Source organism: Ornithodoros turicata, chromosome 1 (assembly GCF_037126465.1).
Source record: "Ornithodoros turicata isolate Travis chromosome 1, ASM3712646v1, whole genome shotgun sequence".
NCBI classification, from domain to species: domain Eukaryota; kingdom Metazoa; phylum Arthropoda; class Arachnida; order Ixodida; family Argasidae; genus Ornithodoros; species Ornithodoros turicata.
In genome coordinates, this window is record NC_088201.1 from 234,750,947 (window position 1) to 234,772,357 (window position 21,411).

A 21,411-nucleotide genomic window follows, 5' to 3' on the forward strand; every position below is an offset into this window, starting at 1 on the left:
CATAAGGGTGTTTTCCAGTTTACATTGCAGGTGCAGCAATGTCAACATAGTGATGCCTATACTTTGGCTATACCAATATGGCACCCCGCCGATCTTTGAAGCGTTGTCTGCACGTGCAGCTTCATTAGCATCGTTGCTGAGCTCGCGTTGCGATTTCTGCAGGTCCCCCAAACTCACCTCGGAAAAGCGTGCAACGAAGAAGGCCGCCACTAGATACCCCACTGTTGCCGTTCCGGATCACTTCAGCGCGCTAAGTTTAGCGGCAAAATGTTTTTGTTGTTTCTGCGAATGAATCTAGTCTTTATATGTCCAAATAAAACGCGTATAACAACTTTCTCTGTCGTGTTTCACTTTTTGGTCCCGTTTTTAAATGTGTTGAGCGATCGGAAGGATCTAGTGCACGGCTGCGTGCATCACATAGCGTACCTGTCGTACCAGGCGCCGCAGGCGCTGCAGTCGTCCATTTCTCCTTCGGTGACTTGGCCTGGCTTGGAGTGTGCTTCAACTGGATCTTTAGCGCGCTACAATCCCCGCAAGCCAACGTCTGGTAACAATGGGGTATCTAAGGGCGGCCTCCGGTATTGCACGCATCGGGATAGGAACAAATACATGGGAAAATGGCGACCTTTGGGGACCTGGATTTCTGGGCCTGTAAGCGCTCCCACCGGCACCTATATAAGATTCATCGGAGACCGCGACATTAAAATCGGACTGCCTATTCTAATGTAACACGAGACTAAACTTGCGCCGCCATATTTTTTTTTGCGACTCCGAGTTCAGTTTACGTGGCTTTTTTTCTATACATTCCGCACTTGTTGTACAGTCAACCCTCGATTTATGAACCTTCGATTTATGAATTCCCTCGTTTTATGAACACGAGCACGGGGAACCAAACTTTTTCCATTCATTTTTCCCTCGTTTTATGTACGTCGATATTCGAATAATGAACGGAATTTCCGGGAACCAACTAGAGTTGCCCAGCGTTTTTGCCCTCAATTTATGAACGGATCGTTCTGAGGTCAACAGAAACCTTCAAAGGGATAATTCCGTGGTCTTATGAATGACGCCTGAACGGACAAAACGTTTTCCAGGTATTGCACTCTCGGTTCATAACCCCTCGAAATCCGAACAACAAACGGGTTTTCTGGGGTCGCACAAGGTGCGACCAAGTGTTCTTTACTTCAGTTGATGAATAAGGTGATCGCTGTCACCTGGAGATTAATAAACGGAGGTTAAAAATCCCGGAGCCGAGACCAGTCCAGTGCGAATGTGGTGACATGTCTTCTTTCCAAGATTGACACAGCGGAAGGCATGATCCAAAGCAAAATTAAACAATTTAGTATTGCATAATAAACAGAGTGTGAATGCGCTAACGTCTGTTCTTTGTGAGATTGATACAGCAGAAGGCATGGTCAAAAGCAAAATTACACAATATATGGCATTATAAACACAATCCCAACTCGGAAATACTGTTCCAGTTGCTCGATAGTACTCAGTTAACTGAATTTTCGATTTATGAATCCCTCGATTTATGAACGATTTTTCGGGGAACCGAGGGTGTTCATAAATCGAGGGTTGACTGTATCCTTCTTTTGTATCTTCTTTCGTTTGGTAAGCGCTGACGTTGTGCGACAGCCAGGGGAGTAATCTTGGCAGTGGGTTTCACGAACAGAAGGAAAAAGCAGCGTAAAGTGCCCGAAAGACACGTTCGTTCACGAAGGTACAGTGGTACCAGTGGTACCGGTCGGTTGTGAGCAACAGGATTGGAGTGGGTTCGCCGAGCTTTCATTTTCAGAACATTGTTCGCTGTAAACTGAAAAGCACCCTTATGAGTGTAAATGGCTTGTCCTATAAAGCACACCACTTTTTACACCGTATGGTCTTGAGTACCCTTTTTAGAGGGTGTATTCTGTGTAAAAGCCCCTTCGATTGCACCTTTTAAACGCCCTTTTCGGAGGGTATAAGATTGTTAAACATCCTCCTAAACGGGTGTTTAAAGGGTGCAAAAGAAGGCATTTTCAACGAGCAGCACCCTTTCACAGGGTGTTTCACACAGAATACACCCTCTAAAAAGGGTGTTCCAGACCATACGGTGTAAAAAGTCGTGTGATTTATTGGACAAGCCATTTACACCCTTAAAGGGACAGTCCGGAAAACCGAAAGTTGATTTTTTCCGACTGCCACGGAGGCTTACATGCTGGGTGGAAAGTTTCAGCTCCCAAAATGGCGTGGTTTTCGAGGTATCGAATAAAAAATACTCCTCTGAAGACATCCGGTTTCGTTTTTCTCCCTCGCATACTCCTTGCCCCAAGGATCCTCTATGTACGTCACCCGTCACGTGAGCATGACGTCCCCAATGGACAAAGCGGAGCGGAGGACTGCGCCGTTGCTGGGAATGCAGAGAGGTGTTTTTTTCTATGAGTGCGCTGAGCAGAAGGCTACGTCGTGATACCTGTGTTTACATTGACGCTACTGTGCATTTTAGTCTACATAACGCGTGATTGCTACTCAAAAACATCATAAAGGCGAGTTCCCACATATGGCGCTTCGCTCTATAGGGCTAGAAAATAGCGCTCGAAACCTAGCGCTGTTTTTCCGTTTGCCGTTCTCACATACAACCGAGCACATAGCGCTATCCTGCTGGGGTCGCTGGACATCTCTTTGCGACATGATGCACCGGTGCTGCCGTGATTGCTTACTGTCGGCGTCGGGTATCCGCAGCATCAAGGGGGATGACACTTTCAATGCTGTGATCGCGATACCACACTACAGTAACCAAGCATCCATGCATTGGCAGATGAAACTCGTGGCCATTTTCACGTCGTCGTCGTCGTCGTCGCATTCCCGTCTTGCTGCTTCGAGTGATCGGAAGCAAAACAAACCCCAGCTTCCGCGACGTCACGACTGAAAGAAGCTCACGATTGGTTAAAGCAGACTCACCGCTCAATATAGCGCTAGAAAAGTTGACCGGGGCTCTACTTCGACAAGAGCGGTTTTATAGCGGTTCGTAGCAATGCGAGGAGGAAAATATAGCGCAATTTTCTTGTGCTATGTAGCGAAGCGCCATATGTGGGAACTCGCCTTAATGGACAAATGCTTGCACGCAACAATCAACTATCGCGCAAACAGGCATGCGCAAGTCACGTGCGGCATTGCTCTTATGCACGTCACGCGAGAGCTCGCTGCGGCCTTTACTCAGGACCAACTGCGGCATAGAAAAAAGTCGATTATAAATCGTGCGATACGATTTCTTCTGAAATATTTTGCACAGTTGTTGTGAGGAGTATTAGAAATCATAAGGCGGTGTTTCGCAGACATATGTTAGTAGTAGGTACTGGACTCTCATGGTGCACAACGCCCAACTGGCCTGAACACGATTTAATTAGCAATTAGAGCTAATTGGGACCCCCCACATTAATCAGCACCCTCCAGGGAGCCACCACACTAATTGGGGAAAGTCTAACTCGTGTCCAGACCAGCTGAGCGTTGTGCACCATGAGAGTCCATAAAAAAGAAAAATAATAGGCAGAAAATAAAATAAAAAGATGAAAATAGAGTGGAGAGAAACAATTTATTCGAAAATCAACGATGCCGCGGCGAAGAAGCAGCTCCGCAACACCCGAGTGACCAGCACCCGCCATGTTGGTAGTTTGCACCCAGCAGTTGCAGAGATCGACGACAGGTGGCCACTTAGTTGCAAGGCATCACACCAGATGGCGCCACCATCATAGCTCTAGACGAGAAAGACAGAACAAGATACTAGCGGCAGGTAAAAATGACAGCACTGCCAAGCAAGTCTAGGCATGCGAGAGAAAAGGTCTAACCGCTACTGCTAAACAGAAAACAGTACACATCGGGGAAATAGGCTTACGGGGACGATCGCTTAGGCCTAACCACAACACTACGCAGCTAACACAAGGCGGGAACCACACATCGCTAAACATGCGAGAAAAGGCTTAACACGAGCGCGGTCACCGCTAAACACGGCAAACATACGAGGAAAGAGGCTTACGGGGGCGATCGCTTAGGCCTATCCTCAACACTACGCAGCTAACACAAGGCGGGAACCACACATCGCTAAACATGCGTCAACAGGCTTGGACACCGCAAAACAAGTCTAAACATGCGAGAAAAGGCTTAACACGAGCGCGGTCACCGCTAAACACGGCAAACATACGAGAAAAGGAGCGCGTCAAATCACTCACCTTTTCCCCCGCGGCAACTTCCAGGCAGAAACTGAGCGAGCGCGGAGAACATACGTCTGCTCTCTACGAGATCCAGCCAGAAAGTGAGCGAGCGCGCGGAGCGCACGTCCGTCTTCCGCGACGGTCCGAGAGAAACTGAGAGAGGCGACGCGCAGCGGACGCTATGGATGCGCGCGCGCCCTCTGCTCCACCCGTCCGCGCATGCGCGCGCGCGCGCTCCTAGCGCCCCCTGCGCCGGCCGCGGGTGTTTTCGGTTTCGGCTCTCTGCTGCTGCGCGCGCGCTCCTAGCGGCGACAGGTGGCTTTTCAGTTTCGCTTTCATTCTCCGTTCTTTGCGCGCGCGCGTTTATCTGTATAAAGGCAGCGCGCACCGCGCTCGCGTCATCACTACGTGAAGATGTTCAGCTACCACTCTTTACAAAATTGTTCCCGCACCCACGCTTCTTGGGAAGAAGTGGAGAAGGAATGTTTCAACGGTGAAAGTCCCCGCAACGAGCTCGTCATCACTGCTTTTCGCTACGTGATAGACATGGTAGGCTTTGGCAATATAGGAGAGATCTCGCCGGGGCCACTGCAGGAGATGGTGCGTCGGATCTACGCCCGTTACAAGAACGTCTGCATAACGGTTCCAGACGGACCCCTGGGACTAATGTGCGAATTTGTGAGCTTGGCCAACGCAGAATTCAACTACATCGCTGCAGACATCGTGGACCTTCTCGCTCGTGCCATCGCTCATATTAAGCACGCCCTGCGGAAGCAGCGACATTTGCAAGCAGTCTACATCGCCAATTTTGTCATTGATTTATTGAAATACCGATTGGTTATTGACATGCAACGCATTAAACAGTCCGAATAACTTTGACGAGACTCTGTGTGTTCTTTCACTGAAACATCTTTATTGAATACATACAAAGGACTTGGTCAATAGATGCCTGCACCCTCCCTCCCTTGTCTGATCTCACGAACGTAGCATTACGAGATGATCAGACGTGCCAGAAAAGGGGAATCTTCATCGCAGCGCCGTCATTGCGCGGGTCACTGCGCCAGCACGATGACGGAATGGTCATTCTTTTCGTACACCCATTCCGCTACCACACTGCCACGATGTCCCGTGCTTCTCCTGTCTGCGAGAGAGAGAGAGAGAGAGAGAAGCATGTCTCGACTAGAACTTTTATTCTCGATTACATGCGCGTGCAGCTCTTTGTTCAACGGTTACTCGATGCCTGACGTCGACGGTCTCGGGCTCTCTTCCGGGTTTTCCGGTGCTGCACAAAGAGGGAGTACTATCGTAATGCGATACGCGTCAAAACACCCGTAAAGCTTACCGTATTCGCAGCTCCCATAAGGGAAGGAGTGTACGGCATCCACGAGATAGCGTTTGTCGTCGTAGGGGACCAAGCTCTTCTTGAGTCTCGAAATGGTGTACATCGTTTGCTTTATACTCTGGATGGTGCACTGCTTCTGAGAGACCGCCTTTTCATTGAACAGAGAATCTCGGTACACTTCGTGCAATAAATGTTTCCGCACCACGTCTTTCTTAACTCCTTTGGCTCTCGCGATCTGTTTGTGTGACCCAGCCAAGAGAATGCTGTACATTTTCGCTCGGATGGCTACGACTTCCTGAATAACTCCGCCCCCCGTCTCGTCTTTGAAGTACCCCATCTGGTTCGCGTGCTCGTCGTTGAAAAGTGGGTGGTCTGGCGGATAGGAAGACAGATCTAACTCACTCTCAATCTTCATCAGCTGCTCTTCCAGGCTTTCACACGTGAGAGAAAAAATTACGCTGTCCGTGTCGCTATAGATCAATTGCACTGGACATGTCAAGCGAGAAAAGAGCGACTCGTAGATGAAGCTGTACATTCGGACTTTGGATATTTCAAGAATGGCAAAGCCCACGTAAAGGGGGTGCGTGCATTTGATGCGGCGTTGTTTCATCTCGTACAAGATGCACTTGTCACTCAGAATGAGAAAATGCTGACTGTCGACGGAGCTAGCCTTTCGTAGTGCACTTTCTTTGTCGTAGGCTATTGCGTACCTTTTCATGCGTCTCACATTTTGTATCGACTTACCGAACGTGCTGTTCGACATGGTTTTGTACAGAAGTCTCTCGAATTTCGTGCTCGCGGCATTCCTCAACGCGACGTTTCTCTGCACGAAGGTTCGCAAAAAGTCGTCTTGGCGGAACGAGAGGATGCTGTGAACACGTTTTATTTTCATGCCCAACCTCACGTACAGAGCGAGCAATGCATAATGAACGACGTAGCGTTCTTTGTCATAGCACGTCAGCAAGAGTTTCTTTGTGGGAGGGGCGTTCAGCGCCAACGCATCTTTCAGGTGTCGCTGGTAGGGGGACAGTTCGTTCTCGTCCACGCACCTGTGTTCGGGTGCCAGGGGAAAATCCCTGGTGAGCGCGTGCAGTTCTTCGGGATACAACAAGTCTACCACATATACGTAACCCACTTCCGAATCGTGAGGAATGTTGAGAAAATCAATCTCGCTCCACCTCGAAGGATCGACCCACTCAAAACCACCTGTCGGGAGATGGAAAGTCATCGCGTACGGGTACAAACTATTCACGTCGAGGTACTGGATAAAAGTCTTTTCTTGCTGGGGATCGTAATCGTCGCACCCCTCGTGATTAGCCCGACAGTATCTGTGGAAACTGTTACAAATGCCTCCCCTGATTCCCTTCTCGATCGTTTCGTACATCTCGCGATCGCTCATGAGCTCGAGTTTGACTTTGGTGAGCTTCAGAGCGCTACCCCACGCGTAGCTGGCGAGGGACACGGTGCGTAGGATATCCATCCCATCCGTCTCTAGCGCGATCTTCCTGAAATACAGCACGACGTCGCAGAGCTGACAGGCGTCGAGCGTGACGTAGAGACGCGTGTAACCACCGAGGTTCTTACATTCGAACAATTCGAAAATCTCTAGGGCGTACTGATAGTCCTCGTCCGTGATCTCTTGGTCGTTCAGGTCACTTTTGAAAGCTTCCTTTGGCGGTAGTGCGGGCAAATTGTACGCTTCGAAACTGTCGACGAAGGTGTACGGGTAAATGCCCTTCCTGAGGAGGCGCCGGAAACGGTCACCATACATTTGGCGGGTACAATGAAACGCGCTCTCGCCACCGCTCGCGAGCAGGGTTTCCACCAGGTTCGCCAAGGACAGGTTGAAAAACTGCGTGGTATCGCGGAAATGGAGATCGCCAATGTTGAACCCTCTTATCTTTTCCGTACTCGAAGCTAAGATCCACGGCTCGCCCAGATTTAGAACGTGCATGTGGCGGAGAAGGGAGCTCAAATCGTATTGCAGGTTGTGCACGCACACGACGAGTTCTTTGGTATTACGACACGTAAGGTTACACGTATCACACAGCGTCGCGACAAAATTCGAAGAACCGGGCTCTACGAAGCAGGTGTGGTCGTGATGCGATACCTTCCGCGTATGTCGGTTAAATTCGATTCCACAAAATTCGCAGTGCGTAGCGCTCGCGTGCCGAAAGTGGTCTTCCATACTCATGACCAACGGCGCGGGACAACTGTTCAACCTATCGATTTGATCGCTAAATCTCTTGAGCGAGAGCAAGCATTTCTCTGCCGCGTTGGGTCCCAAATAGCCATCTAGGCCTAGTATTTTTCCGTCCCAACTTCTCACTACAACGATGCAGTACGAGCTCATCCTGTGCACACTCACAGCGTCCTTAACGAGTGCGTCCTTTTCCAAGACGCTCTCCGTGTCCAACACCGCGAAATAGGGATAGGGATGCATGTACTGTATCTTGTTGAAGGAGACACACTCCCCCGCTTTTGGCATTTCGAGAATCACTTCGTTTACGTCGCGACACAGACGTTCGTGTTGCTGCAATGCCTCTCTCGTCCCGTAACCGGACGTGCATTTCTCGCAATAAAAGTAGTCACTTCGTCCCATGAAAGTGCTAAATTTTCTGATTCCATAGAAATGCTCTCTAACCTCGAGCAAGTGGACTTTATCTTTATAGAGCGTACAGGGAACCCGTCCGGTAGATATCGAACTCGTCTGCTCGTCGAACACGTAGATGTACACGGAGATTTTGTTTTTTCTCTCCCACAGGGAAATGTCTTCGTAAGTGACTGGGAAGCAGGGCGGCCAGTACGTTACGCGCGTCTCCGGATTCGAAGGATTCATGTACTTGCGGTATCTAACATAATCGTTTGGGTTGTTTCTCAACGGATGCAAGAGTGCCAGCACGCTATACTTGAAACACTCGTTTTCGTGATTCGGCGGAAGTTTGACGTTTGTGAGAGTCTTTCGTTTTCTTTTTAGCAGCTCGGGAAGCTCGATCGTGCACCCAATCCGCTTCGGTTTTAAGCGCGTTAGTTTTAAGTCGACACATTGGACGTCGTTCGAGGTGAAACCAGACCCTTCTGTCACATAGTTTTCTACGCGTTGCGAGGACTCTGCGATGGCAGCATTTATCGCGCCTTCGATTTCTTGGCGGTTATGCACCACTCTCAAGTGAAGGTTCACGTGGAGGAGATGAGAAGTCAACCCATCGGCTCCGTCCTTAATCATGAGCACCTTCGAGCACAGACAAAATTTGAAAGGCATGGGATAAGCTTCGAGGACGCGCGTGATTACTGGAGCTATGCTCGGTAGATAAAGTCGCAAATCGTCGACGTTGTCGTCGTGTGGGGAACAGAGAAGCGTGTACCTAGTAGCCGTTCCGTCAAATGCCTCATCTGTGACAAAAAAAGGAAGGAATCGTCTCTCCGTGACGGAGGGATGATTCTCTACGACGTGTTCTCGCAATTCAACGATTCTACGTCCCTCGACAGGCTCAGCTTCGTTTTGAAATTCTGGGCTTGCATCTGGTGATTCATCTCTAACCCTACCAGACAGAGGAATGAAATCTGCATACGACTGATCCCCTTCCCACATGAGCAATTCGTCTGCATTGTCATGTCCATCTAGGGGTTCGTCGTCGTCGTCCGTTTCAGGTATTACGAAAGGCGGACTACTGACTCTGTCGTCGTCGTCGTCGTCGTCGTCATCTGAAAGGACGACTGGGCTATTACCGAGATTCTCTATTCTAGCTTCGTGCTCTCTTTCTACGGCCACGAGCATGGCATCGATGGGGTCGTACTGACATACGAGACAGCGTGGCACTGCGGTCAAACAAAATCAGTACGAGATTTCCTCTCACGAAACAATGCTCACTTTTCCCCTTCAGTTGAGGAACGCTTGAGATTGATGATGAGAGAGGATGGGGTGAGTTCCTGTGTTCAGTGTCATGCGGTGACAGCGGCTATTGGTTCCTGAAAAAACAATGCTATACATAGAATACACTCTCACAGCAGAGACGGTCGACTTACATTTTGGTCCACGAAACGCCTCGTGTCGTGGATGGGTGCCCCTCGTGGGCTTTCGATCAATCGTCGTAGAACCAGCGCACCTTTTATAGTCGCTACACCGCTCTCCTCCTCCTCGCATTGCAACGGTGTCGTCTGTACTTTGACCACCCCGCCTTCCGTCTTTCGCGCCTTTTTGCGATGTCGCATATGACAATGATAATACCATCGACGTTGAATAAAACATTACACTATTTTCTAGCTAACACTCGGGGCCGACTTGTATATGACGACGAGAAGACCCAGAGTGGGATTCGAACCCAGGATCCTTCTACACTGGACGCGACACACTAACCACGAGTCTAATTCGTACTGCGTGACGTTTTTCGTATTGCGGGGTTCGTGTCTACACACGTCACAACATGTTCAAACACGTCCAAACATGTTCAGACACGTTCAATGACGTCATAGAGCGGAAGAGAGAGGAACGAGTGTGTCCAGGGGCGACTTCGCCGCCCGTGTCTGAACACGTCCAAACATGTTCAAACACGTCTTAACATGTTCAAACACGTTCAATGACGTCATAGAGAGTGAGAGGCAAAGCTTTACTATAAATGTCGAAGCGAATGGTCGATCGTCATTCCATCATGATCAGCTTGGTAGATCCTCGTAAGTAATACCCATGACGTCATCATCGCCGAAATGTTTGAAGAGTTTCGTTTCCAGTGTACAACACTTTTGCTGCGCGTGAAGTCGGTTTTTTCCCGCCTCACATATTTCGGGAGATTGGCAGCGCCCGCTTCTTCTGTACCAATTGTGGTGGATTGTGGTCCAAAGGTACGCTTCCTCGTTATTTTTTAATACGTTCTATAATCGTTCACATTTTTTCAGAGCAAAAGCATTGGACGGACCGATTGATTCGCCCGTTTCTCGGCTGTCGGACGGTACCGTTCGACGTACGTTGCGAAGGACTTCGACTATTGAAGGAAGATGGAGAAGATGGACCATCAGTGTCACTCTGTGACTGAAGAAGATTGTACGTGCGTGTGTTTGAGTTAAAAAAAAAACAAAAAAACACGCGTTTCTCACACTCCTTTCGTTGCAGATTACGAATGGCTACTGACGGGAGATCTACCCCTGGTCCTAACCTTCAAGCCTCCTCCAAAGACCTTCTTTTTGCGAATCGGCGATCAACTGACTACCTGTCGTTGCGGTGGACTCTGGTCGAGAAACCCCAGCCATTGGTTAGACTCGAGCCTTCGTCCGTATTTGGGCTGCCTTCCCGGCTACGAAACCAAAGCTGGAGCCTAATTCATGTGTAACGAGAAATAAAAAAAGGTTGTCTACTCTCATTCTGTCTCAGTCATGATGACGCCCGAGCAGAGGTTTGCCACCTTTGTGCAAACACGAATGTATCGGGACTTGCTGCGATTACGCGATTATATTCACGGCGATAGCTGCGAGGGAGACTTTCGCTCGATTCTCAAGACGATACCCTTACGTCTGTTCACCGTCAGCGGGAAGATTGCAAAGAAAATGAAGCGTTTCGTAGATTACAAGCTCGAGCTGCTGGAGAAGTATAGACGAGGAGAGACAGTCGACCCGTGTCTCATCAACGCGGGTTTCAACCGACCTATCGTCCGTCGCTACTGGCTTCTCCACGCATCCCTCGACGTCACGGTGCAGACCGGCGACGACGGCGAGCGTCGGGTCAGCACGTTGGAAGATCGTCTCGCAAGGGTCTTGTGTATGTCGTGAATAAATATACTATTTTTTACGAAACGAGTTCGCTCACGAGGAGACGTTTTATTGTTTTGTCATTCTCTTCGAGGTTACAGGAAAACATGGATACACAACTTTTCAAGCTGTAGCGTTTCGACATGCACGTGGCTACGTAGATACAAAAAAGCCCGCAGTAAGGCGAAAAAGGCGATTGAATACACTTGTCGTTATACTCGTCCACTACAGGTAAAGTCTTTCGAAGGTTTGCTTCGATGGGGGGAAGTCCGTAGCTGTCGAAAAACACGGCAGACCCGTCGTAGTTTTTCAGGTAGAGCACCCAGTGCTGCCCGCGCCTTCTTCGCTCTTCGGTATTGATGATTAAATAGCCGGGCTTGCGTAAAACGAAGGCTTCGTCGGAAGCGCAAATGCCTCTCAGCATGGAGGAAGCGAGGGGGTTCAGGGACACGAGTTCCAAGATGTCGCTCTCGTACATCTTTTCTTATGGGAAGGTGACCGTACGGTCCTTGTCGACGTACATGAGCTTGGGACACTCGGAAATCAAGAGGACGGTGACCGCGTGTGGAAGGGCTTTAGCGAAGCGTAATTGCAGGCGAACGTTTCCTTTTCGCCACTCGTTCAAATGCGAAGGAGAAGAACACTTGTCCACGTCCAAGTTGAAGTAGAGAAGGAACCCGTTCGTTTTAAATCGCTCGTAGCTATACTTGAAATGTTTCTCTCCCAGTTCTTGCAAGAAGTTAAAGTAGGGAATTTTGACGAGGTCGTTCTGAAAGTCGTACTCGGCTCGCACTTGCTGGCCGTCCACGGAGAGCATCGAATGAGACAGGTCGTAATGACGGAATTTGTAGGGGTTCGATTGGATGTCGCCGAGAAAGTCGGACGTGGCGAGCAGGGCGACGCATAATTTGGAAGGTACCCTTTCTGGGTAAACGTTTTCAAAGTGAGCGTCCAAGCTCCCGGCACTCAAGCTCCGCACCTTGGTTTCCAATCCGCGTAACACGTAGATGGCCGGCGTGGTCTGAAGCCGCCGCTCGTATTCCAAAAATAGGGAAGGTGCCAGCGTCACCTTTTTCAAGTGTAACGTCATTTCTTTAATGTCCACCTCGTAATTGTACGTTTTCTTGTCTTTGGGGACCGATACGAGTTTAAATTCGTCGTTGTTTAACAGGAAAACGACGCGAATTTCGACGGCAGGTACCATCAGGCGCGGCTGTTGAAACAGGTCGGTATTGATCTGTCCGACCAGGTTAAAGTATTTTCCACCCTTCGTCGCTTCGTAACGTTGTTTCGGACCGCGAGAAGAGACGTCGTAATCGTCCTTTAAATGTTCGTCGTCCTCGACATAGAGTCCAGCCGCGTGCACTGTTTCTTGAGCCATGGGCGTGGAATGAAGCACGACGTCCAAAATACTCCTGTAGGCGTACAACTCGTTGGAACTGACGAGCTTGTTGTTCGCGTAAACGGTGACCGTCTTAAACATGCCGCTCAACAGGTGGTTTATTGGGAAAACGACATCTTTCTCGTCCATTTCTTCCCCGTCGTCGCGAACAATGCGCACGGTCAAAGACACGAAACTGCCGTAGAGATCCAAGTGTGCCCTTTGCAAATTTTGAATACAAAACTCGATCACAGAATTATTTACCCCGTTGACCGGATAAAAGAGTTGGTACGAAGTATCTTCCACGCCGTATTGAATGGAGGGGGGTTCGAATATCATCACGTCACTCGTAAGACAATGCGGTGACCGTTGCGTCTGTATTTTTGCTTTCGTTGACGTCATGATGGACGGAGCGCGCACAGCGGATGTGTGACCTTCACGGCGTACCAAAGATATCTGCAGGTGCGTCGTGTGTCGGCGCCTTTTGTTGTCTTTTGCGGCGTTTCTTTCCATTGTTGTTGTTGTTTCCAGAGCCCTCCATGGAATCCAGCACGTCTCTCCCCGTTGCTATGGCCGTCTTTTTTACTGCGCGCGATATTCCTTCGCCATCGGCCAAATTCCGCGCCAAGCGCTTCAACGTTCTCTTGGCGATCGGTTTTATTTGCTGCCAGATGGGAACGATAAACTTGGATATGTTGCTCAACACACCGCCCCCTCGTTGGAAAAGGGGGTCCCGTGTACACGGGAATTATTTTGGGGGAATTACGGTACATATTTGAAATGCAACGTTAGATTGGTTCTGCCTTTGGACCGCAACGGCAAACGTCTTCCCGTTTCGTCCGCGAGAACGATCGTCACTGAGGGAATTTCGAATTGAGACAGGTTAAAATACAGGATGTTATCCAACGTGTAGGTGACGACGTGCTTGTCTTTCTCGTAATAAAAGGGTAGTATTTTTAATATCGGTTTTTTCCCGCTCCCCACGTACGTGGGTTCCACGATATCTGTGTAGACGATTATGTTGTGAAACGGGGGTTCCAGGAGTACCTCGACGGAGCTCGTGGCATCCTCATCCCCCGTGAACACGGTACGCGATTCGAAGCCCAAAAGCACGGCCAGGTACTCGGAAAGTCTTAGGGTGGAGGTGCCCTCGGAAAGTCGAATTTTACATTTCTGTTCGGTTCCGTCGAAGCTGAAGCGCGCGCGTTCGCCTACGCGCTGATTAATCGCATTTAGAAGTGCTTGCGGCGTCGCATAATAGCCGGGAGGCACATGTACTTGCAAAGATCGAGGAATTTTCGTCTTGATCGTGAAAGAAAATTGGCGCGCTACGGGGAGAGAGACGCGTAGCGTTTCTTCGTGTCCCTCGACGGCTGTGAGATGTAGCAGCTTGACAAAGGGCTCCGGTACGTGCAACCCTTTCGGTGTTTTCAGAGAGTACACGTTATCCGCGAATTCTAGCGAGGCGTCCAGCTTGTGCGTCTGGAAATACTTGTTGAGTGTGTTCCGTAGGGACGTGGTTTCCGAATTCAGAGTGACGTCGCCGAAAGCGACGGGTGCGGCGTGCTCCAATAAGATGGAGGTGGCTTCGCGTTCGCTCAATTTGGGGGGTTTCACCGCACGACCTGCTTCGCGGGACGCTAGCGAGGCGTCGAGCGCTTGCGCGAGCCGAGGGTCCAATTCCACGGCTTTCACGTCCACGGGTAAGACGAAGTCGTATCGCGATTTATTGTACGCGAAAGAAACGTCGAATTCCGAAAGGGCTTTTCCCAAATCCCTCTCGAGATCCGAGGTGACACGAAAAGTTCTGCCGGCTTCCACCGTATCCTCGAAAGAAACCTCGATTTTCGCATCTTGCCTTTCGTAGCCGATATTTAAAAAATCGTTACTTATGCTGAGATCCATCAGACCGACTTTATACCGATTCGAGAGCTGAAGCGGACTATCGAAAGCTACCGTGAAGGCGTTGAGTTTATTCGAGGGAAACTTATCCATGCTGGCGTTCGAGAGCAGGTGGACGTAGATGTCCGACATCATTTCCCAATCTTGACCACGTCGCTGCTCGGAACCCAACTGTCGTGTTCTTTGTCGTAACCGAACCAGCGAACCAAGGAGAAGCTCCGACCGTTCACCTGCTTCTTCCTCAGCACTTTCGTTACTGGCCAAGGCTGATTGGCGTCTCGGGTTACGACGAGTACCTCCTCCGGGTAGAAAGATCCGTCCACTTCCTTACCCCGGTAATCTTCCAGGTGTACGACGGGAGGAGAGGTGTCTCTCAGGCGGGAGACGGTGAAAATCTGAGGCGACCAACTCCCTTCCGAGCTCTTATGAAAACCTTTTCTGTGAAGTAGGACCCTCACTTTATCCCCCAGTTTGAGCTTCTTTTTCACGGAGGGTACGACGGGCTTCCCATTTATCTTATTGAACAGCTCCAATTCGTTTTCGGGCGTGACTTCGGACGGGCTGATGCCCAAAGTCCTGTGTTTGGTGGTGTTGTAGTCGCGCACGATCTTGGGAAGCGCGGAAACGAAGTGGTATTTTCCCGTTACTCTAAAATAACGGAATATTCTGTCGCGTAAAGTGCGTATGACGCGCTCTGCCTGCGACGCTTTGATTACTGGAGAGAAGGTAGAATACATCTGTACCTTCTTTCGTGAGAGATACTCCTTGACGGTCTTGTTGTAGAATTCCCCGCCTCTGTCGCAAAAGATGCGTGTAGGTACGTTACCTCCCCGAAAAAGTCTTATCATGGCCCTTTTCATTTCGGCGGGGCGCTTCGTCTTTAGCGGGAGGGTGCGCAGAAAGCGGGAGAGGGAATCGATTGCCACGAGAATGTAGCGGTAGCCACCGTTGAATCTCTTGTATTTTGAAAAATCGGCGAGGTCCATTTGCCACACGTCGTTGATCTTGAGTGCGATGATGCGTCTCCTATTAAACTTTCTTCTGACCGGATGGTGAAGCGTGTAGGCATCCAGCTTTCTGAGAATGGCAAGAGCCTTCTTTTTGCTCAAGTGATGCGCTTTTCTATAGCGTTCCACACCCCCCAAACCACCCTCTGGTTTCTCATATCCCTCCATAAGTCGTCCACGCAATGGAGGCCTGCTGCTGCTGCTGCTGTTGAGGCTCGCGAGATTTGGGTAGAGAAATCAGACGCAATAGTTTCGAGACTTTGGGGAACCAGGAAGGTTTCTTTCCCGTCTTACGTTGCAACAAATAATTGACGAGTTCGTAAACGGAGGAGTGTCTGATGGGCTTGCCCGACACGGAGACACAACCCTCGCGATCCCAGGAAAGAACCTTCTTTAATTCCGAGACGACCCTTTCCGCTTCCTCTTCGTCCACCTCTGGAGAGAGGAGCGAATAGTCAAAGTCATTTGTAGCGTCGGACGCCTTGTTTTTATTGTCGTAGGGGTCAAATCCGTACTGCTTGAGTATACGATACAGTGCTTGCAGTATGAGTTTCACTTTGACGTCGTCACTCTCCTTCGAGGAAAGAATGTTTCCGATGGAGGTGGTCACTTCAATTCTCTTGGCCATTGGCGAAAAGGTTCAACACGGCGGAAAGCAGGAGAGGAACCACCGACGAAAGAACGCCCTGTCCTCGCTGCTGAGACAGATAGCGCTTCAAACGTTGCGGATTCTTGTGAATCTTTTTGTAGGCGAGCCGTCGTAAAAAGCGTTTGTGCTTCTTCAAACGCGCGAACGTATCTGGAGCTAGAGCCACCTTTCCGTTCAATACATTGAGGCAAATTTCGGAGAGGTGTTTCATGTCGGACGAGGACGAACGTCTCAAGACGTCGCGGCGGCGTGGAGGGGGTAGAGTGGAGAGTACTTTGAGTAAAGTGAGGTGAGGGCGGAGATTCATTTCGGAGCGTAGATATATTGACGTTCTCCCGGAAAGATATTGCTACGCAACCTGTGATCCTCGTGCGTATAGTTGTGAAGATCCACGAGTAAATATGCGTGGGGCGACGACATTGCTTGTTTATATGCGTCCAGAAAATACTCCAATCTTTTTCTGCCAAATAGCTGTTGGCCGAAATGTTCCATCTGGTGCACGCTGCGCACGGTGCGCCACAGGACGACGTAACTGGCGTTGTAGGATATTGTTCTAAAATGGCTACTGTCGAAAAAGATGTTTTGAACGAGTAAGAAGATCGACGCGTTGGCGTGGTGAGAACCCCGAATGAAAAGATCGGTCACCTCCTTCAAGGAACCGGCGTCGGTCATGTGATCGTCGACGACGATCAGCGTAGCGCGCGACGTGTCCCACTCTCGCGGTAGCTCCTTGGTAAATTTTACGGAGTCCCCGAATTCGTCCTGCATGCTCGGCGAAGCATATTTCTGCACGTAGAATATTTGTGACGGGGGCTTGTCCACCACGTCGTTCAGGTTCCTCAACACGTTAGCAACGAACGTAGATTTGCCGCACATGGAGGGGCCGCTTAAGATACAGCGAAAGGGATGACGGAAACGAAAAGGTTCGGGGGAAGACATGTTGCGTGCGTACACGTTGCACGAAGAGAAAGAAGAGACTGAGACTCGAAGAGAAATGCATCGCTTTTTATTTACACATCCTCGTCGTCGTCGTCCTCTACATCGGAACTGCGTTCCCAATACAGATTGTCCAGGCTAAAGTTGGACTTCTTTTTCGCCAGTCTGTCCGCCGCTAAGATGCGGTCGAGCGTCTTCATCTTGTCCTGACACATTTCTTGACGTGCTTGCAACCATTCCAGACGGTGGACTTGAAAGGCTTCCTCCACGATGCCGCGTATAAATTCGCGAAGTTCTTCGTTTTTTGTCTTTTCCTTGCGACGACGAGAAACGCAGGAGAATAAACCACACATGGCGTTTTCCACGTATCGGTCAGAATGATGACGCGAGCGCGGTGCGCGCTGCCTTTATACAGATAAACGCGCGCGCGCAAAGAACGGAGAATGAAAGCGAAACTGAAAAGCCACCCGTCGCCGCTAGGAGCGCGCGCGCAGCAGCAGAGAGCCGAAACCGAAAACACCCGCGGCCGGCGCAGGGGGCGCTAGGAGCGCGCGCGCGCGCATGCGCGGACGGGTGGAGCAGAGGGCGCGCGCGCATCCATAGCGTCCGCTGCGCGTCGCCTCTCTCAGTTTCTCTCGGACCGTCGCGGAAGACGGACGCGCGCTCCGCGCGCTCGCTCACTTTCTGGCTGGATCTCGTAGAGAGCAGACGTATGTTCTCCGCGCTCGCTCAGTTTCTGCCTGGAAGTTGCCGCGGGGGAAAAGGTGAGTGATTTGACGCGCTCCTTTTCTCGTATGTTTGCCGTGTTTAGCGGTGACCGCGCTCGTGTTAAGCCTTTTCTCGCATGTTTAGACTTGTTTTGCGGTGTCCAAGCCTGTTGACGCATGTTTAGCGATGTGTGGTTCCCGCCTTGTGTTAGCTGCGTAGTGTTGAGGATAGGCCTAAGCGATCGCCCCCGTAAGCCTCTTTCCTCGTATGTTTGCCGTGTTTAGCGGTGACCGCGCTCGTGTTAAGCCTTTTCTCGCATGTTTAGCGATGTGTGGTTCCCGCCTTGTGTTAGCTGCGTAGTGTTGTGGTTAGGCCTAAGCGATCGTCCCCGTAAGCCTATTTCCCCGATGTGTACTGTTTTCTGTTTAGCAGTAGCGGTTAGACCTTTTCTCTCGCATGCCTAGACTTGCTTGGCAGTGCTGTCATTTTTACCTGCCGCTAGTATCTTGTTCTGTCTTTCTCGTCTAGAGCTATGATGGTGGCGCCATCTGGTGTGATGCCTTGCAACTAAGTGGCCACCTGTCGTCGATCTCTGCAACTGCTGGGTGCAAACTACCAACATGGCGGGTGCTGGTCACTCGGGTGTTGCGGAGCTGCTTCTTCGCCGCGGCATCGTTGATTTTCGAATAAATTGTTTCTCTCCACTCTATTTTCATCTTTTTATTTTATTTTCTGCCTATTATTTTTCTTTTTTATGGACTCTCATGGTGCACAACGCTCAGCTGGTCTGGACACGAGTTAGACTTTCCCCAATTAGTGTGGTGGCTCCCTGGAGGGTGCTGATTAATGTGGGGGGTCCCAATTAGCTCTAATTGCTAATTAAATCGTGTTCAGGACAGTTGGGCGTTGTGCACCATGAGAGTCCAGTACCTACTACTTATGTTTTCGACCGGACTGTCACTTTAAGGGTATTTTTACAGTTTACTGCGTTTGTACCGTGGTAAGGCTTATATGTTGTGATTTGATAAGCGTTCCGTCAGACTCCGCGATTTATGTCGCTCACCTAAGACCCACGCGTTCAATGAGACGAGCTCTTACTTGCCCTTTGTATGAAGAATACATCATAAGAGTAGCGCAACATGATATCCTTCATGCAGCTTTCAAATAGCCTGGTTGCCAAGAAAGTGGCCTTAGCATTTGTGATGACGCCTACAAAAACAAAGAGAAAAAAACATTGAGTTCAGTCGACCCGTAGTAGAGATTCATGAAGGGTCCAGATTGAAGCAAAACCCTCAGGTCAGGATATCCAATATAAACAAAGACCAGTCTTCTAAGATGCACCATCCTCAATGAGAATTGACAAATGACAAAAACTGAGAAATGAAAAATGGCAGAGCTAGGGGGGCCTGTAACCACAGATATTGCTTTTCGAGTAGAACTGTTAGGGGCAGTAACAGTTCTTAAAAGAATTTCACTGCACTAGTTGGAAACTGATAGTTACAGTTTTCGGAATATAGGAGGTCTACTTCAAAGGTGGAACAATTGTACCATTTTCGGCGTCCAAAACTCTGTCCTTGTGGCCCAATGAGAATGCTACAAAAAGTTCGTTTTTTTTTACATCAACGTACTTCCTACTTCATTTTAACATCCCTGGACACGCTTCGGGTACAGACCTCAAAATAGTTATCCTTGAATCGGGTTATAACAGTGACATGAAGAGGAAAAATCGCGAATCCTTTTTAATTGCAAAATTCCAGTCTCTGAATCCGCACGGTTTGAACGTCCACGCAGGCCCACTTCAATTATTTAACCCGTAAATATCATTTCTCGCATAAAATAACACACAATAACACAATGATGATAAACACGCACACATGCAAACTGCAAAAACAACTCTCCATTTCTCTTTCCATATTCTCTTCGCTTCACTCTCTCCTGAGACCACCTCTGTCTTCGCGTTCTCGTGGTCCGCTGGTCACCTTTGTACTCCGCACCTATGTCCTCATTCCGTCGCCATAACCCCTCCCCCCCCTTTTAACCTTAATTCCTGGAACGTCACCTGCATGTGTTCTGGTTTTCTGTGTTGAGTTTGAGTTTGATCATAGAAAAAAAACGGAAGATATTGAATTCGTCACAGACGAATTCTGCTACTCCCTCAAAGCAAATGAAATGAATGAAAGGAGAAAGAAAACTGCAAAGATGAAAAGGTAAAAATAGAAAGACATCACCCCTCCCAGTCACCGAACTGTACGTGCACATGCGTAGCTACATCCCCTAGAAGTGAGCTGAAGTGAGCTAAGAAACTAACAGGAACGGGGAACTCGACGACACATGCCTAGAATGCGGTCCTAAAATACAGATACCATCTCACTGCTCACTATGAAGTTGACAAGCGCTGACAACGCCGCATCTCTCTTCCCGGGTTCCCATACACCCAGCACCTTGACTATATAGAATGTTCTATTGTCCAAGCGGTCTAGAGCAAACTTCAATGTAGCCCTTTGGGATGCATATCTTGTACAGTGCATAACGATCTGTTCCGTGTTTTCCACAGATGCACACACTGGACAGTTTGCTGAACTAGCCCTACCGACTTTATGGAGAAACTGTTGACCATACGGAACGTTAAGGCGAAACCGATGCAAAAGTGTTTGTATAGGTCGCGGTATGCTGGACGGAACACGGAATTTCAGCTCCGGGTCAATCTGATGAAGCAAGGATGGCCGCCTGTCGACTTTATGTCATTTTCATTATTTCCTGTATGTGTATCCTTTCCATCACCCTGTTACGCTCTCGTACCAAAACTCCCCCGTCAATTGTGTATAAGTTCCTGTACCATGTTCATATTTTTGTAACCTGAATAAGTGCAGTCTCGTGCACGAAAGTCTCGCCCCCCCCCACACACACACACATGTGTAACTAACTAAGTTGCTCCTACAGTTTAATATCACTCTTTGATCTACTCATCACCGGCAACTTGACAACGCTAGTTTTCTGCCTTCATATCTTCTAGATAAGGTTTAGTAATGTTAGTCCTAGTCGTCGTACCTCATACGAGGTGACAATAGGTAAGGTAAAATACATAAACACGATAATGCTTAGAGGTGTATATGAACTTACTGAACTTCTGCCCACAAACCATGAATGGATCTATGCCTGGCTTCGCTGACTCTCCGAGTAGACCGTAGAGCAGGAACGGAAGAAAATTCGCTACTGCGGTCATGTCGATTACGAGACAAGCACAGAACTGAAGAACGCATTTCCGGAAATCTACTGCCGTATCTTTATGGGAACACTATCAACCAGTAGCTCTGTTTAAACATCTGCTGCTCACTTTAGCCGAACTCGCCACCAGGATTTCCTGCACCTTGTACTAAATAAATACAAAGGGAGCATGCAAAGCAATGATTCATGGGTCTCGAAGTTTGCACAGACACTATAGGTATGACTTCAAGGCTTCTCATGGGTGTCGCAGACTCTCAGCGGGAAGAAAAAACGAGGAAAGAGTTTAACCAGTAAAGCGCGGACCCCATAACAAGCGACACGCGACGCGCTGCAGA

The 21,411-nt window shown here is 49.3% G+C and overlaps 1 protein-coding gene and 3 long non-coding RNA genes across 4 annotated transcripts; 2 read left to right on the plus strand and 2 right to left on the minus strand.

Annotated features, from left to right (window-relative positions):
• Positions 1 to 3,552: 3,552 nt before the first annotated feature.
• On the minus strand, positions 3,553 to 4,479 carry LOC135377189 (uncharacterized). The gene is made up of 2 exons (XR_010418091.1): positions 4,206 to 4,479; positions 3,553 to 3,733 (listed from the first exon to the last, which is right to left on the minus strand). It is a non-coding gene; the product is annotated as an uncharacterized LOC135377189 (long non-coding RNA).
• A 920-nt stretch (positions 4,480 to 5,399) lies between these two features.
• On the minus strand, positions 5,400 to 6,850 carry LOC135377190 (uncharacterized). The gene is made up of 2 exons (XM_064609470.1): positions 5,530 to 6,850; positions 5,400 to 5,469 (listed from the first exon to the last, which is right to left on the minus strand). Exons 1-2 carry the CDS (start codon positions 6,755 to 6,757, stop codon positions 5,417 to 5,419), a joined length of 1,281 nt encoding a protein of 426 aa, XP_064465540.1. The 5' UTR covers positions 6,758 to 6,850; the 3' UTR covers positions 5,400 to 5,416.
• Positions 6,851 to 10,039: 3,189 nt separating this feature from the next.
• On the plus strand, positions 10,040 to 10,872 carry LOC135377191 (uncharacterized). The gene is made up of 3 exons (XR_010418092.1): positions 10,040 to 10,368; positions 10,423 to 10,567; positions 10,637 to 10,872. It is a non-coding gene; the product is annotated as an uncharacterized LOC135377191 (long non-coding RNA).
• A 6,937-nt stretch (positions 10,873 to 17,809) lies between these two features.
• On the plus strand, positions 17,810 to 18,560 carry LOC135377192 (uncharacterized). The gene is made up of 2 exons (XR_010418093.1): positions 17,810 to 17,907; positions 18,380 to 18,560. It is a non-coding gene; the product is annotated as an uncharacterized LOC135377192 (long non-coding RNA).
• The last annotated feature ends 2,851 nt before the right edge of the window (positions 18,561 to 21,411 follow it).